The sequence below is a fragment of the Cynocephalus volans genome, chromosome 1 (genome assembly GCF_027409185.1).
Source record: "Cynocephalus volans isolate mCynVol1 chromosome 1, mCynVol1.pri, whole genome shotgun sequence".
Lineage (NCBI taxonomy): Eukaryota > Metazoa > Chordata > Mammalia > Dermoptera > Cynocephalidae > Cynocephalus > Cynocephalus volans.
In genome coordinates, this window is record NC_084460.1 from 291,982,176 (window position 1) to 292,003,298 (window position 21,123).

A 21,123-nucleotide genomic window follows, 5' to 3' on the forward strand; every position below is an offset into this window, starting at 1 on the left:
TGACCATCGCAGAGAACTTTCTCTGATTCTGTTCCTCATATTAATTCTGCCACTAAACTTATCTTTAAAGCAGCACATATTTGTTGCTCATTCATTCTCACATCCTGCTTACATATTGTTCAGCTCATTACTGCCAACCAGTATCATTCAGTGGGGCAGAGGAGTTAATAACTTCTCAGCCACATAAAAACCAAGGGATGTGACAGCTCAAAAACTGTCTCATACTTCAGAGTGTTCAGTAACTTCTAGCTACCCTCCCTTGCTTTTATGGTTTTTTAAAGAGACTTCAATGTTTCTTATATAGCCTATGTCAGGTCATTGTAAGGGAAGACCACCAGTGGCTTGAAAAAACCTTGTTACCAAATTCAATAACCTCCTCTTCGATTCTCCTGGAGTATTTGATGCTCATGATGATACCTTTAACTTTGAAAGTATTATAAGAAAGTTTCAAGAAAAATATCAATCACACTTGATAAAATATTCCACCAAAATACAAATTTTAGTGATCAAACTCTGTAATTCATTTCATATTGTACAGAGATATATATAACTTTATTGATGTTTCACAAGTTAAATCATCTCCTGTTTACAAGCAATTATATTACAAATCAAAATGAAAACTGAAGAAGAAGTAATTAATGAAATGGCAGTGATAAGTCCTCACCTGTCAATAATTACCTTGAATATACATGGATTAATTTTTCAATCAAAAGACATAGAATGGCTTAATGGATAATGTGTGTGTGTGTGTGTGTGTGTGTGTGTGTGTGTGTGTGTGTGTGTGTGTGTGTATGATGCCTACTTTAAACCCACTCCCTCTTTAAGAACACACGTAGATAAAAAAGTAAAGGAATAGAAAAAATATCCCATGTGAATGGAAGCCAAAAGAGAGCAGAGATAGCTATATTTATATCAGATAAAATAGACTTTAAGATAAAACTCTTCCAAAAACTTGAAGAGGAGAGAAAACTTCCAAATTCATTTTATGAGGCCATCGTTACCCTAATACCAAAGCCAGATAAGGATACTATAAGAAAAGAAAAGTATAGAACAATATCCCTGATGAACATAGACACTAAAATTCTCAACAAAATACTAGCAAAAACAAATTCAACAGCAACTAAAAGGATCATTCACAACGATCAAATGGGACTCATCCATGGGATGCAAGAATGGTTTAACATGCAAATTAATAAATATGATACACCACCTTAACAGAATGAATAACAAAAAACCATACGCTCATTTTAATGCACACAAAGAAAGTATTTGACAAAATTCAACATCCTTTCATGATTAAAGCGCTTAACAAATTAAGTATAGAGAGAATATACCTCAACACAATAAAGGCCATACATGACAAGCCCAGAGTTAACATCATTTTCAACAATGAAAAGTTGAAAGACCCTGAATAGCCAAAGCAACTTAAAGAAAAAAAAAAGTTGGGGGCATCACACTACCTGATTTCAAAATATACTGTAAAGCTATAGTACTCAAAACAGCATAAAAACAGACACATAGCCCAATGGAACACAATAGAGAGCTTAGAAATTAATCCACACATTTTTGATCAATTGATTTTTGATAATGATGTCAAGAATACACAATGGGGAAAGAATAGTCTCTTCAAATAATTGTGTTGGGAAAAATGAACATTCATAAGCAGAAGAATGAAATTAGACCCTTATCTCACACCATATACAAAAATCAACTCAAAATGGATTAAAGACTTGAATGTAAAACTTGAAGCTATAAAACTACTTAAAAAAACCCCATCATATTGATCTTTGCAATGATTTTTATGAATATAACTCCAAAAGCATAGACAACAGAAGCAAAAATAGGCAAATGGGACTATCTTAAACTAACAAGCTTCTGCAAAGCAAAGGAAACAACCAAAAGAGTGAAGAAATATCCTATATGAGAGAAATGAGAGAATGAGAGAAAATATTTGCAAACCATATGTGTGATAAGCAGTTAATATCCAAAACATATTAGTGCAACCAATTTGAAAAATAGTTTGGCATGACCTCCTATAATAGGTTAATCACATATCTCATGTTCCAGCAATTTCACTTCTAGGTATATACCTAAAACAACCTCTAGCATATATACAACAGAAGACATATACAAGAATGCATATCAGTCCCTGTCCATAGGAGAATAAATGAATGAAATTTTATATAGCAGTCAGAGGAATAAACTCCAATAATATGTATGTGCCTTAGTGATATGGTATTAAGTGAAAAAAGTAAGTACCAGAGAATTGCAGGCATAATACCATAACAGGATTCATGCATGATACCATTTTATAAATTTGACAACAAATAAATGCTTCTACAAAAACATGTAAATATTAAAACCATAAAAAAGGAAAGCAAAGGATTGATCAACTCAAGATTCAGGGTGATAATAACCTCTGGATGGGAAAAGGAGGTAAAGAAATGGACTAATGAGGAGACTGTATGGTTAGTTATCAGATATAACTTCTCTTCTGGTAGTGGCCTCACTGGTGCTTAATAAATATGTAAAAACAAGCTATGCATGGCCAAGATGAGAAAAACCAAGGATTATAATCATTCCAATTATGTGCAGATGAGATCCTTTAAAACAATGGAAAATCCCCTTTGAGAGCGGGCCTGAGTAATATAACAAACTGAAATTATTTTGTGAAAACCTCCACCTTCCAGCTCTAGTTGAGACTATTTGTAGAAGGATATTCATTTGTTCTAGCAGTACTTATAAATGGGAAATTGCAAACATCTTACAGATCCATCAACAGAAGAATGGTTTAAAATATTAACCTACATTTATGATCTTTCATTAATTCATCTCATCAAGACATCCACAATTTGTCAGATACTGTGGAATGCAATAATGAACGAAATTGATTCAGGCCCCAGTTTTGTGGGGCTTGATTCTGGTAGGGAAAACAGGCAGTAATCAAAGAATGATACACGTAAATGTATACTGAAAACAGATACCGGCTGGGAAGGAAAGGAACATGGGGCTATAAAAGGGAAAAATAAAGGGAAACTTATCTTAAAGCATTTAGCCAAAACTTCCCCAGGAAAAGGGACACTTGACAGAGATCTAAAACAGAGGTTTTGGGTTAATTAACCAGGCAAAAAGGAGACAGGGAGGAAAGGTTGCTCAGGCACGAGGAAGAGAGGGTGGACCCTGTGGCAGAGGGAAGATCGGGCTGTCAGGGAGTTGAAAGGCCAAGGTGGCCAGAATCCAGAGCAAGGGAGACATGGGGGTGAGACGGGGCTGGAAAGGCAGGCGAAAGACACTTGCAGAGGAGAATGAGGTTGAGGAGTTTGGTCTTCGTCCAAAGAGTAAAGAGAAGAAGGGGCCTAAGCAGGAAAGCAACCAAGTCAAATTTTCCTTGGAAGATGATCACCTGCAGCCGTACAGAGCATGGAGGGCACAGGGACACGGAAGTGATGAAAGCCAGTGCTTGTTTTGGCACGATCACTCTGGTCTCAGTGTGCAGCAGGGTCAAGAGCGGTTGGAGGAACACTGGGAGGCTGTCTGAGGAGCACCAGCAAAGCAGAGGCAGCTGGCTGGGGTGGTAGCAGTGGGGCTGCAGAGAGCATGGTGGCTTGAGAGGTCTTCAGGTGGTAAAATGGTGACCACTTGGATGTAGAAAGAATATGGACAGAGAGAGGCAGGGAGGCACCTCGGATGACACGACTGGCTTGTTGAAATGGATGGGACACTGGAAGGCAAAGTGTGTAAAGCTGGGGGCGTGATGAGTTTGGTTTTGGAATAATTGGGCTTAAGGTGGCCTGGGACTTCTAATGGAGACGCCAAGTAGGAAGTCCTATAAGTATGTTTGGAGGGGAGTCTGACCTCAGATACTAATGTAGGAGACACACCACGTGGCTGCTAAAATGAATGCAGTTGCTTCATATGTACTGACATGGAAGGATGTCTGTCATCTACTGGCAAATATGCAGTGAAAAAAGCAAGTTTCAGAGCAATATGTGTACTATCATCATTTTTTTAAAACATGTTGTTTTTAAACATCACGCCGTTGGGGCTTGTTTCTGACAGTGAGCACTTAATCACCCCAACATCCACTTCACTCCTTCCATCCTTCCCTCCACCCCAACTCCTACCTCATCCTGAGTCCCACCCAGTGACCGAAGTAGGCAACAGGACAAGATGGAAAGAGGAAAGATGATGTCAGTTCTGTACATTATTTGAGAATAAAAAAGGAGTAACTTGGTGTTTGCTTTTAAGCTGCATTGAAACAGCTGTATCAAAATGTTCACTGGTAAAATGACATTCCCGCTCCTGAAGAGTTTATTATCGCCTTGGCTGAACAGTAAGTCACTGAGATGATGCCAGAGCATGGAAGTCTGTAGGCACAGTGTGCACTGCACTCTCCTCAGAGTCACTCTGTGCTCCGAGGATTTCAAAGTCTCATATAACATTCAAGAATACTCCACACTAATCAGTGAATGCTAAAGACTTGCCCTATTGTGGAGAACAGTGCACCAGGAACTTGGGCTAATGAACATACGTGAACAAAAGGAAACTGACATTTGCAGGAGGATTAGGTGGCTTTACATAACAACTTGTGGAGTTCATCCTAGATTTCTCTTAAGTAACTGAACATACTCACCCAGCACAGAGCCAGGCCTCCCTCAGTACGTACTTGAGGAATTGTTTTGGAAACATCCAGGTCTCTATTTGACCAAGAATATCATTTTCCCAGAACAAAAATGGTGGAATGCTAAAACAGAAGCGTTCTAATGTCAGAAAGCAAGCCAGGGGACACATTTACCCCCATGGAACTTCCTTCTTCTGTTCACCGATTATATAAAGTATACACTGATAGAATTGAATGAGTCTTGAAGTCGCCTTGTCCAGCAGCTGGACAAAGTGCTGTTTAGCCACCCTTAATTAGTAAGTGTACCTTCTCCAGAGGGAAATATAATAACCACTAACTACAGAGACCGTACCGGCAAGGCAAATGCAGGTGAAATTGCCCCCATACTGCTTTTCGTTTGCATCAATGCAGCTTGCGTTGTTCTGGCAGGGTTTCCTCCAGCACGCGTCATATTCTTCACAGAAAGTGCCCACGTACTGGTCCTCGCAGGTACAGGAAAAAGTCGCCTAAAACATGAAAAGACAGTATCTGTTATCTGATTGTTCTAAGACGTATGCTTTGGCTGTGAAAAGTTTGAAAGCACCAATTTCTTTTTATAATGAGACCAAGGCTGAGTAATTTTAATCATATCACTTATGTCATAATCTGGTTAAAATCACAGCTTTGAGAGAAATAGTACGTGTATCTTTACAGTTTAATTTCCAACATTTATTTTTATAGTTCCCTATTTGTATTTATCCCAACCACTTTCAATCTTCCTAAAATAGCAATGAAAAGAACAGCCTGTCTTAAGCTAAAAATGAAGTTTTGCTGACCTGACATGGAAATGACAATTTTGCTAGATCAGATATACTGTGCTATAGCCATTAAATTAGATGTCACTCCAACCAACTAAAATTCTTCAGCATAGACAGCTCTTGCAACAAAATCATCATATGTCCTACTCCGACCATCCTTCCAGAGCACTGAGAGAATGTGGTGAATCACTCTATAAATCAGCCTCAGTGTACAGCCACACAGAGGCAAGGGGAAATAAAAAGTATAATTCAAGTCACCATTTGGGTTTTATTTTTATTTTTTGTTTTTGATTTGTTGAAACATAATTGATTATACATATTTGTGGGATACAGAGTCGACTATCAATACTTGCGTACAATATGTGATGATCAAATCAGGATAATTAGCATATTCATCATCACAAAACATAATCATATTATATTAACATTATCTTAATAAAAGGCCACAACTCAGATACAGAGAACTGAATTTGATTTGAAATTTCATTTCTGAGATAGATGTAAAACCCAGATAAAACTGGGCATTCCTACTCCCTTCTTCATGGCAGCCCGTGGATAGCGACTTGTCTGAGAAAAATCACAGATATGGCCCCAAAGCCAATGCAAGGCAGTGCAGATCATTAGAGAAGATTTTCATGAAGAGGAGAGCAGGAGCAATCTTTACTGTTCCAAAGCTCCACCCACAGCTGCTACCCCTTACGCTCCCTTCTGTCCCTGGCCCCAGCCTCTTGCTCTAACCTTAGAGAGAGACACTCTCCCCTCTCCTCCAGGTATTGTCAACTCAGGATCTCCACCCAGTACCCACATACGCATGACCTGGGGCCTGCCTTCCTCCTTAGAGAAGAAAGGTTGCCCATTTCTTCTCTTTAATATGTTTTTGTCTCTCAATCAAGTTTTATAGTTCGTGTCCATTTCTTGATAAATTTACTTTTGCATGTTTAGATTTATTCGTAGTTGTTGATAACAAGATATTTTCCTCACCTCATTTTTATAATACCTATCACACTTGCTAAGGATTATTACTGATAAATAAAATACTAGGGTTTTGATATCAGTCATCACACTGAGCTTTCATTACAGATCAAGTTTTCAGTTGATTCTCTGGTTTTCTAGATAACATAAAACCAAAAAAAAAAAGCCCATATCAATTGCAAATACTGATAATGTCACACCTTCTTTTCTTCAGTTCTCAAGGTTATACTGGCAACTCCTCCAGAATAATTTTGACCTCAAAGGGAAGTAGAATGCAGGAGCGATTGTTAAATTTTATCAAAGGCCACTTTAGCTTCTATAGGAATTATCTACTGTTTTCATCTGTGACCCATTATGATATGAATTGAGGGTCTAGATTCTCTAGGACTGCTTCAACCCACTTAGGTCATCATGAAAAATGGTTTTAATATGGCTGGTTTCTATTTGTAGTTATACTTCTAGTGCCTTCCATCTAACTCCCCCACCCCTTGTCCCCAAAAGACTCCTTTTCTAAGAAAAAACTGTCCCTGGAACCTGAGAGCATGTTTCACACCATAAGAGGATGTTCCCCAAAACAAGTAACAGAACAAGGAGTGGGTGGACCCCCGACTTCAGACAACCAACCAAGAGGCCAGACAATAAAACACGACATTTAGCTCCACTGAAGTGCCATGTTTTACATAGGTGCATTATTTTTTGTTAACTGAATGTTTTTGTTAAAGGAATATGACATGTCCTTGTAATGTGCATAATCAAGTCTCCTTTAGTTAAAGAACATATTCTTTTCTTGGAAACTAGAACAATTGGAATAAAAGGAAATAGTCTTTCTTCTTAAGTTCAAGCTATATTTTCTGCCTTCTGTGTCTATCATCTCTCAGACCTCTTTGTGGTAAATGGAAACTCCCTCTACAGTCTAGCAATAGGTTGATGACCTATCTGGTTTTCACAGTGTTGTAAGTTTTTTCCACGTGTGTGTGTGTTTGCATAGACTTTGTAGCTGGAAGCTGGGAGAAGCTGCATCAAAGACAGTTAGAAAGGTATCTTTATAAATAGGAAATTCCTTTTTCTAGAACTATCTTCTAAGGAAAGTCTTGACCTCGCTCAAATGCACAACAGAGTACACGTTTGATATTTGCAGGAGTTATGTCTGGGGTGTTTTGTGTATCCGAAGATTTGTGGCTACCTTTGAAATGCAAATGCTGTGCACGCCCAGTGCATACAATTCCAAAGCAGGCCTCTCCATCTTGATAAACTACTATATGTCATTGGTTTTGGCAGCTGTCCTCTAAATTTACTTGGTTTGTATCCAGACGCTCCATATTGAATTTAAATTTACTCAGTTATTCGAGGGACACATTTTGCATATAATTCATCAAGTGAGTTCCATGGAAAATATGTTGCTTATGGAAATAAATTATTAAAAGACTCAAATCAAATATCTCCGAGTTAGCTTTGAATTTAAAGCTAAAACAGAAGCCAGCATTTTGTTTTGCTTTATTTTAAGGAGAAACCTTGAAAAAGTCTTTAAGAAACTGTTGAAACAATTGTGTTTCACAAAGCAAAACACTGATTTAACACTTAAACTTTGATGGGTGAGGAAGGAGATTAACAAATGTTTATATATCCGTGGCCATAAAATTTCAGTTAAATTTTTGTGTATTTTCCACCATGTTCATAAAGTTAGATTTCTTCCCCAGTCATCTTCTAAGGACAAAGAGCTTTCCTATAGCATTAAAAGGTTTGTTTGATAGTTTCGAGACTGTTGCCTTGTAAGAGATCATGAATGTTTATTACCAAAAACTATGTTTCTTAGTATTTTTTTTTTTGTGGAAAACTGTGTTTGACCACTGAATAATTGTAAACTGTTATACCAACCTTGAGAAGTTTAACCCCCTGCCCAAGACATCACTAATCTAGGTCTAATTAACTCAGCCTTCATGGAAGTAAAATAGACTTACTTAAAATTAATAGCTCACTAAATTACAAAAAGATACCTCCTTGTAAAACTATTATGTATGTACATGTAAAAGGATTGTTTTAAGTAAAAAAAAAAAGTGACCCTCAGAGACAAACTTTTTTTTAATTTTGTAGGATTTATCGGGAGCCAGATGTGAGGATCAACCCAGGAAACACCACCCCACAGAGTCAGAGAAGTGCTGCAAAGTCTGCTACAAGTAACAAAGTCTTTATAGACAGAAAAGGCTGAAGAAAGCAGAAACAAAGGGTAAAAAGTGGATGGCCATTTCAAAGTTACTTTCCTTGTAAGCTTGGGACAGTGAGACAGACAATAGCAAAATAACTGATTAACTAACATCAAGTTACTTCAGGATATCTCTTTTATGTAAGAGAGAGATTAATTTTAAAATCCAATACAGAATCTCAATTTTTCTCAACAGCTTAAGTCAAATATTTCATTTGTACATTAATGAAATTTTCTTAGATAGTGGTAGGAAGCTTACTTTGAAGAGTTCTACGTTAGAAAAGTTTCAGTCATATGTGCATTCATTTATTCACCCATTCGACGAATGTTTATTGAGTACCTACTGTGCATCAGGCACTGCTTTAGGAGCTGGGACCTCAAAAGTGAACAAGACCCTCTCACGTAGATTATGTTCTAGTGGGGGTGACTGATGATAAACAAAATGAACAAGTAAATGTACAGTAAATTAGGTGACAAATGTCATGGGGAAAAGTAAAGAAGAGGAATAGAAATGGGGGAGTGAGTTTTAGACAAGGTATAAAGAGAAGGTGACAATTGGACAAAGACTAGATGGAGGTGAGGGATGGTCATGGAGGGATCTCAGGGAAGGTATTCCAGGTAAAGGGAACAGCCAGTGCAGAGACTTCAAGGTGGAGCGTGCCTAGCATGTTCACGAAAGATCCAGAGCCAGTGTGGCTAGAGTAGAGCAAATCACAAAGAGCAGTGGAACAGGAGAAGAGAGAAGAAATGGGGATTGGGGTTAGACCACGTAAGGCAATCGTTCCCAATTGGGGGCCATTTTACCCCTAAAACATATTTGGCAATGTCTGGAGGCAATTTTGGTCACCACAACAGGGGGCTTGCTACTGGCATCTAGTGAATGGAGTTCAAGGGTGCTGCTAAACATGCGATGTACAAGACAGGCCCCACAGCAAGAAATGATCCAGTCTAAAATGTCAAGAGTGCCAAGATTGAAAAACCCTACTGTAAGACTTCATAAGCCACTGTAAGGACTCTAGCTTGGTATAAAACTTTGGAAAAGATAGTTCATGTGCCAAAATAAACCCCAAAATGCTTTACACGGGGTAATGTTGCCTTACATACATTACATTACCTTGTTTCATTACTATAGTTTATCTTATTCAGATTAACACTTGACCCTGAATGTGAGTAATCCCACAGCCATCTCAAAGCAGAAGCTGGATGGCCATTTATTCAGGCAAGTTTTGTTCAGTGCTTAAATTTTCATATTATGATTTCAGTCCTACCAAGTAGGAGAGGTATCTTTATTCAACATTATGGAATAACTGGCTCTCACCGGATAATTTAACCTGAACTGGATATTTTCTAACACTTATTCATTAATCTCTCTCATTTGACAAACATTTTTTGACTCCTGCCATGTGTTGAACAATATTGTGAGTACTAATGATGTGGTAAAGGACAGAAGGACACAGTCCCTGTCCTCATGGAGCTTATATTCCCCATTAGAAATGGACACATTCTTTGCCCACATGTTCATACTAAAGGAGATAACTGGAACAAGGCTTAGAAGGACAATCTTAAGCCAAAAGGTGACTAACGGGCCTAACTTCTGAAAACGGAATAGACATGATTCAAACCACTCCTTGCTAAAGGACTCTCCAGGCCATTTTGATTTTCATCGTGGGCCTGCCTGATTCCAAACAACATCTGGGTTATGCACAGTTAAATGTCTGAACATCTGTGAGGTCAAAACTCTGGCTAATGAGCTGATAATGGCTGAAACTAGGTGACACAGACATGGTGGTTGCCAGATTACTCTCCCTATTTTTATATAGGTATGAAATTACCCGTAGTAAAAAAAAAAAAAAAAGTATTGTTTTTCTTTTAAGAATCTGGCTCAGTACCAAGAAAGGAAAGATAAGACTCTGAAACATGAGCCTCCCATTCCAGTGCTCTGTGGCTAGCTTTTCCCTGTGGCATCTGCTCTGGCATCTGCTGGAGGACTGTTGTGCAGAACATCGTGTGCACATCACTGAGTCCCCATACATGAAGTCCCACTCCAGCCATTTATTTAATGTCCAAATGCCAGGAAAAGCTCCGCTTGTCCTAAGGGATTGACATGTTTTCTCCTTCTGGACAACATGAATCACATAACAGAACATATTTCCTCCTAAACAACCTAGTCTGCTTGTAGAGAAGGCTCAGCCCTTCCCATACCAAGGGAAGGCTTGGCCGTCTCTCCACTTCCCCAATGTGCTGCAGTCACAAGTAGGGCACAGCCCAGGCCTTGGCTGGAAGAGATGAATTCCTGCTTCCAGAGCCTATGGGTAAAAATTCAGAGACCACTCTAAACTAGTTCTCCACACACTGGCAAGCATCACGAAGTGGAGTCTGCTTCCTAGCACTGGAAGCTCTGGAAGGTTTTTGTTCCTGGTTAATAGAAAAGCTCCGGGAGCAACCATCTGTGGAGGTGATTCCAGGAGTAAGGGCTTTCTGCAGTCCCTTTGGCAGAGAGCAGACAATAGGAAGGAAGGCAGTGAGTCCTGACCAACTCATGTATCAAGGCAGCCGCAGTGAGCTTCACGCCTGAACTGTCACATCCCCCCAAATGCATTGATCCTGAACTTGTGCAGACCAAGGCTACAGAAACTTTGTCCTGATAACCCTCAGCCAAGGATCTATTAGCCCAGCTTCTAGGCCAGGGAACTAGACTGGGTGGTCATTTGGGTCTATAATTACAGTTGACAAGCACTAAAACCTATATTAAAAAAAAACAAAACCAGTAAGTAACCATCACACACATCTTCTTTAAATGTAAGTGCACTATAACTAAAGGGTCAGAAGATTAGTCTAGCATGCTCTTTTAGACAGATAGAACTTAGCCTTTTACTAAACCCAGATTTGGTATTTCAAGGGGCAAAAAGGATTATTTAGATATAAAATTTTAGAAACTATCTGAGAATTCTATTTATAATGTAAAAGTGCCTCTAAATGCCTTTTCCTGAGACCAGGCCACACAAGAATACCTGGAACCCAGCCACAGAGATAAATTATTGCCTTTTCTTGGGAACACAGTGCTCAAAGGGAAAAGCACCGTGAATTACATTTTTTAAATTCTTGTCTATTGACTGGATCTTATTATTCTATGATCCATCACACATGTAATTTAAACAACATACTCATATTGCTTATAGCTCATAATTTCATTTTCCCATTAGTGTTCGACATACTATAACTCTTCTGTTGAGTTCATTAATTGCGAATGTAGTAGCTTATTTTTTAAAAAGCAGGCTTAGAAACATTAAATTCAAGATTTGACATTCACAGATTCATAGAATTTATTTATTTGGCTTAAATGTTACATTCTAAATAATAGTAACAATAATGAGTCCTGCTCTTTCCTTCCAAAGGACATTGAAGTTTACTTTATTACTCAGGGGAGAAGAAAGTAAATGTCTTTTAAAAATTTTGTAAAGCCTTTCTTCCTAAAAGTAGATGTATGGGTTGGCAGAACGGAGATGTTCAAAAGCAGTTTCTAGCCATATCCTGGGAACTTACGTGTTTTCAGCACTCTTGGGGTGGCCATAATTAAGCAAAAGATTTCCATGTAATCAGCCTTGTCCTTCAATTTACTAACATCCCTGTATTTGTTTGCTGCAACAGTCTAATCCATTAACAAAAGTAAAGTCTGACTTTTAAAAATATGTCATCAAAAATTCATCTTTCATTGAATTTCTCTGAAAAAAACACAAAGCCTGATCCCACAAGTAAATGGCATGCCATTCCCCTTTCTCATTTTAAAATTCCATTTAGCCCTCTAGTTATTTCCTTTACTGTATCAAAAGAAAATGGTAAGAAGAAAAAGCTTTAAGAAAATGGAAATTTTTGTATAAATAATTAATGAGAGGAACTCACTGAATAGAGAGCCTTCCCAACATCTTACTCAACTCACTGCAAAGATTATAAACCAGAAGAAACTTTTTCCAAAGACGGAAAGCCAATGGGGACAGGGCAGGGTACGAAACTGTCATCTACTGAAGAAAGCCCCAGCACATGCCAAAGCCCCATAAGTATCATGTGAGGATTATTTCACTCGATCCTCCCAACGTCCTGCAAATACATATCATTTTTCTATTTTACCAGTGAGGAAACAGATCAGAGAATTTAAGTAGCTTGCTCAAGGTCATATGGCTAGTCAGAGGCAGAAAGGGGCAAATTTAGTCTCACTGTAAAGACATTCTTACAATTTAAGATGTTCAGAAATGCAAAGTTTGAGGGACAGGGTTCAAACATTCTGAGAACCAGAGGCCTCTTTCACTCTAAATCTGATGGCCCTGGGTTTCTGCCACCATCTTAGTCCAAGGGATTTCATGTCACTCCAGGGTTCTAACCACCACCATGTGGGTTTCCTTCCTAACTCTCACTGTATTAGTCTGCTTGGGCTGCCATAACAGACTACCACAGACAGAGAGGCTTAGACAGCAGAAACTTATTTCTCACAGTTCTGGAGGGTAGAAGTCTGAGGTCAAGGTGTCAGCAGGATTGGTTTCTTCAGAAACCTCTCTCTTAGGCGTGTAGATGGCTGTCTTCTCCCTGTGTCTTCAAATGGTCTTCCCTCTGTGTGTGTCTATCTCCTAGTTTCCTCTTCTCTTAAGGACATCGGTCATAATGGATGAAGACCCACCCATGTGACCTCGTTTCACTTTAATTCCATCTTTAAAGACCCTACCCAAATACAGTCACATTCTTAGGTATTGGGAGTTAGAACTTCAACATATGAATTGGCAGTGCAGGGGGGCGGGGCACGATTCAGCCCGTGACACTTCCCCTGTCCCTCTCTGCTTACTTTGCCAACTATTTTCAGAGCAGTCTTCCTTGAATGCTGCTTTCAATCCTTCACAAATATTTGATGCTTACTGTATTCACTCTGTTATCCTAGAGGGCACGCAACAGGCGTTGAGCAAAAGCTGTGTGAAGAGGTTGGCATAGCATATACAGAAACACATACAATCGAGTCCATGTGCTCCAGGAACTGATAGTCTGGTTAGAGAAGCAAGTGCATGTCATTGTCATTATCATTGTCACCTGCGCCATGAATATTGATTGAGCATTGTAGGGCTTTGTAAAATGCAGTTATCCTCATAGCTACCTCAGGTAGCTGTTATTGTTATTCTAATTTTATATTTGAGGAAACTGAGGCACAAAGAGGGTGAGTAAATTGACCAAGATCTGCCAGCTCGTAAATAGAAGAGTTGAAATTTGAACCCAGGTAGTCTGATGGCAAGGCCTATTCTTTAAATTCAAGAATGAAAACCACAGGTGACAATGTAGTATAGTAAGAGAAAACACGACATCACTTGCTGAAATAAAGCAAGTAATTTCTATTATTTATTGTTTTGTTTCCTGTTAGGCCTTACTTCAATAACAATAGGAAAAAAATAGGAGATGTGATGTAGCCCAAACATACTATTATTTATGTTGCATTTTTTAAATTTAACTGTCGAAAGCTCTAAAATGATACAACGAATATTCAAAAACCCCTATCCAATTATAAAGGGGTCGGTACAGATGCTCACAAATAGCATGACAGTATCAGTGACACGGGATGAGTGAGGGGTTAACTGTTCCCTCTTCCCAGTTCCTGTCTGAGTCAGGTAATGAAAATCAACAAATCAAATCATAGGCTAGATTCAGGGACCAGGATATAAGCAAAGATTAGAAATTGGGCTTCAGTAAGATCACCAAAACCCGCAGTCTCTATTTTCCCGTGAAGATTGCCCTGGCCCCTTACAAATCTTGGAGACAGGGAAGAATCAGGTGCTCAATCAGATGTGGAGACCAGGCAGGAGCCATGCCTGCACCTGGTCTGTATGTAAAAGGTACAGCACCTGATCCCTTATAGAGAACCCCCATGTAGTGGATTGAATTATATCCCCCCAAAACTCATTGAAGCTTGAATAGTGTTCCCCAAGTTTTATGTATTTGAAACTTATCCCCCATTGTGACTGTTAAAAGGGTGGGAAATCCTATTATGGTAATCAAAAGGTGGAGCCTTGAAGAGGTGATTGGATTGTAGGACCGTGCAGTAGTGAATGGATTAAAAATGGTGGTCAGGGGTGTGGATCTGAGGACTTTAAAAGAAGAGGAAAGTCTGTCTTGCTCTCCTCTGCTCTCTCTGCTTCCACTGTCTTGCAATGTGAGGCCCCTGGGTCACTGTCACCACCACCAGATGGACTTTGGACTTCCCAGCCTCAGAAACTGTAAGCAATGAATTTCATTTTCTTTATAAATTACCCAGTTCCGTGTAGTTTGTTCTAGCAACACAAAACAGACTAACATATCCCAGTTCATTGACTGTTTTGAACAATGTCATTGCTCTGGGTCAATCCTTTGGTCAATCCTGCATGGCAGCTCTTGTCCTTTTGGGGATGAACCATTGAGTTTTCAAGACCTTTGTCACCATCTGAAACTCAAGACCCCCAGATAGGGAGATAGATCTAAAGAACTCCACCTATGTGACACCTGCTTTAATGATAAGGCTGCTCTCTCAGAACATCACTGTGACCACCCTAACATGCGGTTCTTCTTCCCTGTATCCTTCCTCCATCCCTGTTTCCCTGTCCCCTCATTCCCTTTGAACTCTTCCACATATGCAACCTGCATCATCACAGACTAAACAATGTGTGTGTCCTGATTCCCGTCTTCAGCCGGTGTGTGCCTCCTCTGTGCATTGACAAGGGTCACCCAGCTTTACTTTCCTGTTTGACTTTTGACAGTTTATGTACTTTTGTGGATAGTCTCAAATCCAATACAAATGAGATACTATAAACAAACAAAAAAGTAAAACATAGCACAGAGCTGATCGAGGGGATCAGTTTTATCTTCCTTATGGAGGGTGAATGCCAGTTTTTCAGCCCACTGTTCTCCTATAGAAATAAGAATTTATGTTTAAATCGAGAATATTGATACCACAGCCTAAATTCCAAGAGGTTTATACAATCTCTCACACCATGGAATTTAACGGAAAACATTTCTTCAGTATTTGGGGAAAAAACAACACTATCTTTTCATTTTATTGTGAAAGATTTTATTTCCATAGGGTGCCTGATCTAATCAATTCATTTCGTACCTTATTGAATCTATACCTGCACAAATTGAAATAACACCTGCAAAAGTGGGAAAGTCCTAGCATTCATTTTTTTTTCTAGTTTTATTTTATTTTATTTTTTTTAATTTTATTTTGTCGATATACATTGTGGCAGATTATTGTTGCCCCTTACCCAAAACCTCCCTCCCTCCCCCCCTCCCCCCCAACAATGTCCCCTCTGTTTGCTTGTCGTATCAACTTCAAGTAATTGTGGTTGTTATATCTTCTCCCCCCCCCCCCCGGTTTTTTTTTTTTGTGTGTGTGTGTGTGTGTGTGTGTGAATTATATATTAATTTTTAGCTCCCACCAATAAGTGAGAAAATCTTATCTCATTAAATGCTTGTTGTTTTTATCATATCATATTGAAAAAAGCAGATCACGTCTAATAAATGTGTTTTTTCCAGAATAATTACAAAAGAATCATTTTAATAATCTCCAAAAGAAAACTATCAAAATGAGGCAGGAAGCTAGATAGAGATAAGAGTGGGAGAAGGAAAGCCTGGTGATTTGTAAATGGGACAAATGGGTTTCCTGAGCAGGCGCACACATGCACAGAAGTGGAGACAAAGACAACTCCAGACAGGCAGCCCCGCCCCTTGCCCCCACCTTGAGCGCCATTCGCTTAGACCAATGAGTTGCCACCGGCTAGGGCACCAGTCTCTTTAACCAACACAACAGAGATTACATTCAGGGCTCAACCAATGACCAAATGGCATGAATCCAGCTAAAAGGACTTAAAACCCCAGGAATATAACTATCAGGGCTCTTGAGCTCGACCCCACTCCATTTTCTCTGGAGTGTACTTTTCCTTTGCTAAATTCAACTGCTTTTACTTTTTGTTTATGGCATGTCTCATCCAATTCTTTCTTCGAGACACCGAGAACCCAGATCTCGCCAGCAGGAACTGGAATTTTCCTGTAACAATATCTTCCTTACAAAAACTTCTTAGTCAATGTATCATATTTTAATCATTATGATGCTTTCTTTTCCAACTCATTTATGACCCCTCAGCTAGGTTACTGTATTTAGGTTCTTTAGTCAGAGAAAAGGATACCCATGCTTAATTCCCTTAGAGCTTCCATATCCCCATCTGATGACAGAGGATGCAAACGTCCATGTCACAGGGCTGTGGGGTGTGGAAGTCTTTGTGCCATCACAGATCCACAAAGGTGCTGGAAAAAACGTGATGCTCACTTCTTTGTTCATGTGCACAGCCCCTGGCAAAGGCCACACACCTTGCAGTGTGGCTGCCATATACTATACAGTCCTCACCATGAATGCCAATCTTAAATTCTGTTTTTTAACTATAATTTTCAGAGGCTCATGTTGGAAAGAAAAAAGATCCTATGAGCTGCCCCAAAGTCCTGTCTTCTCTGAAGTCTGAATATCTGGGCTTTGCTATGGAATGAGGCTCAATGGCATTTATGTCGTCGAACCAGGGCTTCTCCTAGAGCTTCTCAGGTTCCTCTGGAACAAGAGTCGTTTGGTTTACTTGACATAACATCTGCCTCAGAAGAATGGCTTAAATACCACCAGCCTTTCCTGTTTCCGAACTAGGAAGAAATGAAAACCAGCCACAAGGCTCAGATTTGCTAACATATCTGACAAATTCCACCTCCCCGACGCAGGTCCTGGTTCTCACACCAACACCTCCAGGCAGCACCTGCATTCTAGAATAATCTACAGTTCTCTCTCCTACTGAAACCAACCCCTAACTAAACTAATCTATTCCAGTTTAAATGATAAATAATACCTTAATGTATTGCCATTTTAAGTACATTTGCATTTAAATAGAAAGTGATGCCTTCCTTACATAGGAATTAAGCTCAAAGAACAGGAATCCAGGCATCCCGCCAGGCTGCTGTCTCAAGGAAATCTGGGACGAAGGACCCTCCCTAGATAACCTTGAATCTTACACAAAGTAGGCCCTCCCAGCCCACTGCCTTCTGTCCAACAGCACGGACAACTAGATTGTGCCAATGTCATTATTTTTATTTTTTAAAAATCATTTTTCTGAAAAAGAATTTTTAGTTTGGAAGCAAAGACCTTCATTGTCAAAAAAATTTTTTTAAGTTGTTACTATTTTTTAGAAGACCCATGTTTCAGGTTTCTTTTGGGGGAATAATCATAAGTATTTCAGACAACAATTGATATTTGTTGACAAACTTTATTTTCTAACTGCAAAACTTAAAATACATTGAGCTGAGCAGAACTTTAAAACAATGCATGAGAAGAAAGGCAAATAGCCAACCACACATTTCTGTGGCCAGCTACACCAGCTGTTGTCACAGCAGGTCATCAAGACAGCAACAGAAAAGGCCAGTGAACTGACCATACACAGGTGACTCGGATTCAGAAATTCAAGTATCAACTTTCTCCCAACAATTATCCTTTAAAATTAGAACTCCAAGAAGGAAATTAAACGTGAGGCTAGACCCAAATGATTTCCACTAAGGGCGATTAAAATCAGTTATGCTGGCCAGAAGTGTACTGGGTAGTTCAAAAGAGGATTAGTGGAAGCAGAAACTCCAAGAATAACAGGGTCAGGATGCCAACAAGGTCCACAGCATAAGGTGACTGCTGGTGGAGGCCACAAGTGCCATGTTTAATGGTTTGCATATCGTATATGCCACCATTTATTTGTAAAACACTTTACAAAATGCTTCCACATATATGATCTCATTTCAAATTCCATTAAGATTTTCTTCGGCACCTGTACAGATTCGTGCTAGCCCAAGGCCTTCCACACTCCACAGCTCCATGACATGGACATTTTCACCATTCCCATAGTCGGATGGGGATACTCACTGAGGCTCTAGGGAATTAGGTAATACAATCTCAGTAAGTGCTCAAGTCAGACCTTGAACCCTGATCTCTACCCCCAAGTCTGCTGGCCTCCAGTGGGCCACGAAGCCTCGCACTTCTTCATGCGGACATTGCCTGGATGACATGCAGGAACAGCTCTTTAGACACGGAGACATTTGCTGTCTCCTTGAATTCGCTCTCCAGCTAGGCAACAAAAATAAGACCTTCCTATGCTTCTCGCTGATCCAAACAAAACTAAAAACGTTAGTACCTTTGGAAGTACTACAAAATTTGAAAATTCCAACTCTCACTGAAATTATGTCACTTAACTGCCTAGAGCCTCAACAGTCCTATCCAATAATTCAAGCAAAGAAAATGTCCATGTCACAGGATCATGGCACATGGAAGAGCCTTTCCACCAGGGCACAGCAATGGATCTGAGGTCTCATTAGCATCCTGTGAATTTAAATCAAGCTAAATGTACCAGAGTAGATTTGATTTAATTGCAAAATGGATTGTTCTCATGGTTGAAATGGATGTGTAATATTATACTAATCTAAATATGGAAGCCCATACTTCTCACATTTTCATTTACTTTAGCAATCTGAAAAAGCCCTTCAGGCAAAAGTCAAATTTGGCTGCTTCTGTTTTTAGATACCACAACATAACTTCTTTTTTTTTTTTTTTTTTTAATTCCCAAAATATATCATGTGTGGAGAAATCCTAACAGGGGAGCAAACTTTGGTTAAAAAAATCAATGAAAATAGTTCAAGCTTGAAGAAAAGTGACTGGATTCACTACAAGTTCCCACTATCTTGATTAAGCCCCAACTTTAATCTCCTCCAAATCCACACTAACCACAACCAACACTTGCCATTTATCCACTCATCTTGCTGAAGGCTCTTTTTCCATTCAGGACCCCTATGAAACGTCCTCAGAAGATAGGTTTATCATTGCTTCTACTGGTGTTTTCATGACATGTAACTCATTCATTTAATATTTTAGTTTCCACTGAATATTAATGCTTCTAGCACCAATGTTTAATTTGCTTAATTTATGTGGTTTTGCTCAACTCTCTGTTATTCACACCTGTTGTACTTCACTTATCAGCACTTACATGTATATGAAACCAAAGTGAGAACAGAGAATTACAGAGAAAAAGGAGAAAGGCAAAATATAATAAGAAAGCATGGAAAGAAACAAAAATGGTTAGTAGAAAAGAAAAACCAAAAACATACTACGGAAGTTAGGAAAGCACTTATTGAACTACAATATGGAGATAGAATGAAGCAAAAATGTTTAAATTTTTTCTACAGATATAGACCTAAATGCATGTGCATAGTTATTTCTGGAATGTATAAGTGATATTGCATAAGCAGCTACAAGTATTTACTCTGTTCATGTTTCAATTTTACCCCAGCTTCCTGCCAAAACATTGTGACTGGAAAAACAAAATGTGCAAATGACAGTTCTGATATCCTACATAATTAATGACCATTGAATTCTGAACAGCTCTGGAACATTCTGCATTTACCATGGGTCTCTTCTGATTCCCTGGAAGACTGTCATGCTAGCACCCTCTGCACCCTTCTCTCTACATTTGAGCCATAACTGATATCCCACTGCACATATCACATAAACACCTCTGTCTGAGATTGAGTCACAGCTTAGATTTTCTGCCTAGAAATTGTGTAGAAACCACAGAATTCTAGAGTTGGATAGAAGAGAGATGACTGTGTCCAAGGCAATGGCCTGAAAGGGCCTGTGGTAACCTTGTTTGTTTTACCCATTACCAAGCAGCTATTGTATTCCAGGGAGAACTTTCTTAGTCCCTTCTGGAGTTAGCTTCTTTATCCCTTATTGACTTGGAAATATCCTTTTTAACCACAGAATTACCATTGAACTAGAAACTCTTCTCTATTGTGAACTTGGAAAGGACTAATGCCTGTGGCACAATTAAATGCTGATCTTAGCCTCAAAATGCCCATTACGTGGAAGGAAGTTGAGTACGGAATGAGTCCCCTGCTGCCAATGAGTAACAGATAGGCAGGTTCAGGCCAAGTTTCTTGGAATTATTCTTGGAGTGCAAGGAAAAGGCAATCTGAGGGAAGAAACCCACACTACAGTCCAGGACAGTCTGACAGATGTTGGGGGTGATGTGTGTCCAGCCCCTTCCCCACAGAGGTGGTGGGTTCCTGACCAGTCTGGGATCAAGGTAATGTTAGTGTACCATCTTCTCTGATTCTTCCCTGTCTCACATTCCCTAGAAACAAGCCAAGCTTCTAAAAGACTTTCAGGCAAACGATAACCTGGGACTGAGTGGATATCCCGGTTCTGAACTAGCTTAGACCAGTATTCAAGGAGGTCCAGGCAAACTGAATCATCTGCCTCCGTCCAGAGCAAAGCCATCCAGGTGCTGCTGCTCCCAAGCAACTCAAGAAAGTGATAGCTGCCATTGTTTCTTGCCCTGTAACCAAGGTCTGCTTCATGCACAAAATGGGTATGATTGGAATTTAGTTTTAATGGGGACATTCAAAATGTTTTCTCCGAAGACATAAAGCACATAATAATGTGAATTTAAAAAAAAAAAAAAAAA

General features: G+C 39.3%; 1 protein-coding gene across 1 annotated transcript in view; it reads right to left on the bottom strand.

Moving 5' to 3' along the window:
• DNER (delta/notch like EGF repeat containing) overlaps positions 1-21,123 on the bottom strand; it is a 353,549-nt gene that overhangs the window by 129,180 nt on the left and 203,246 nt on the right. The window contains exon 6 of the mRNA XM_063077946.1: positions 4,974-5,127. Within this exon, the coding sequence (XP_062934016.1) occupies positions 4,974-5,127 (154 nt within the window). The remainder of the gene's footprint in view (positions 1-4,973; positions 5,128-21,123) is intronic.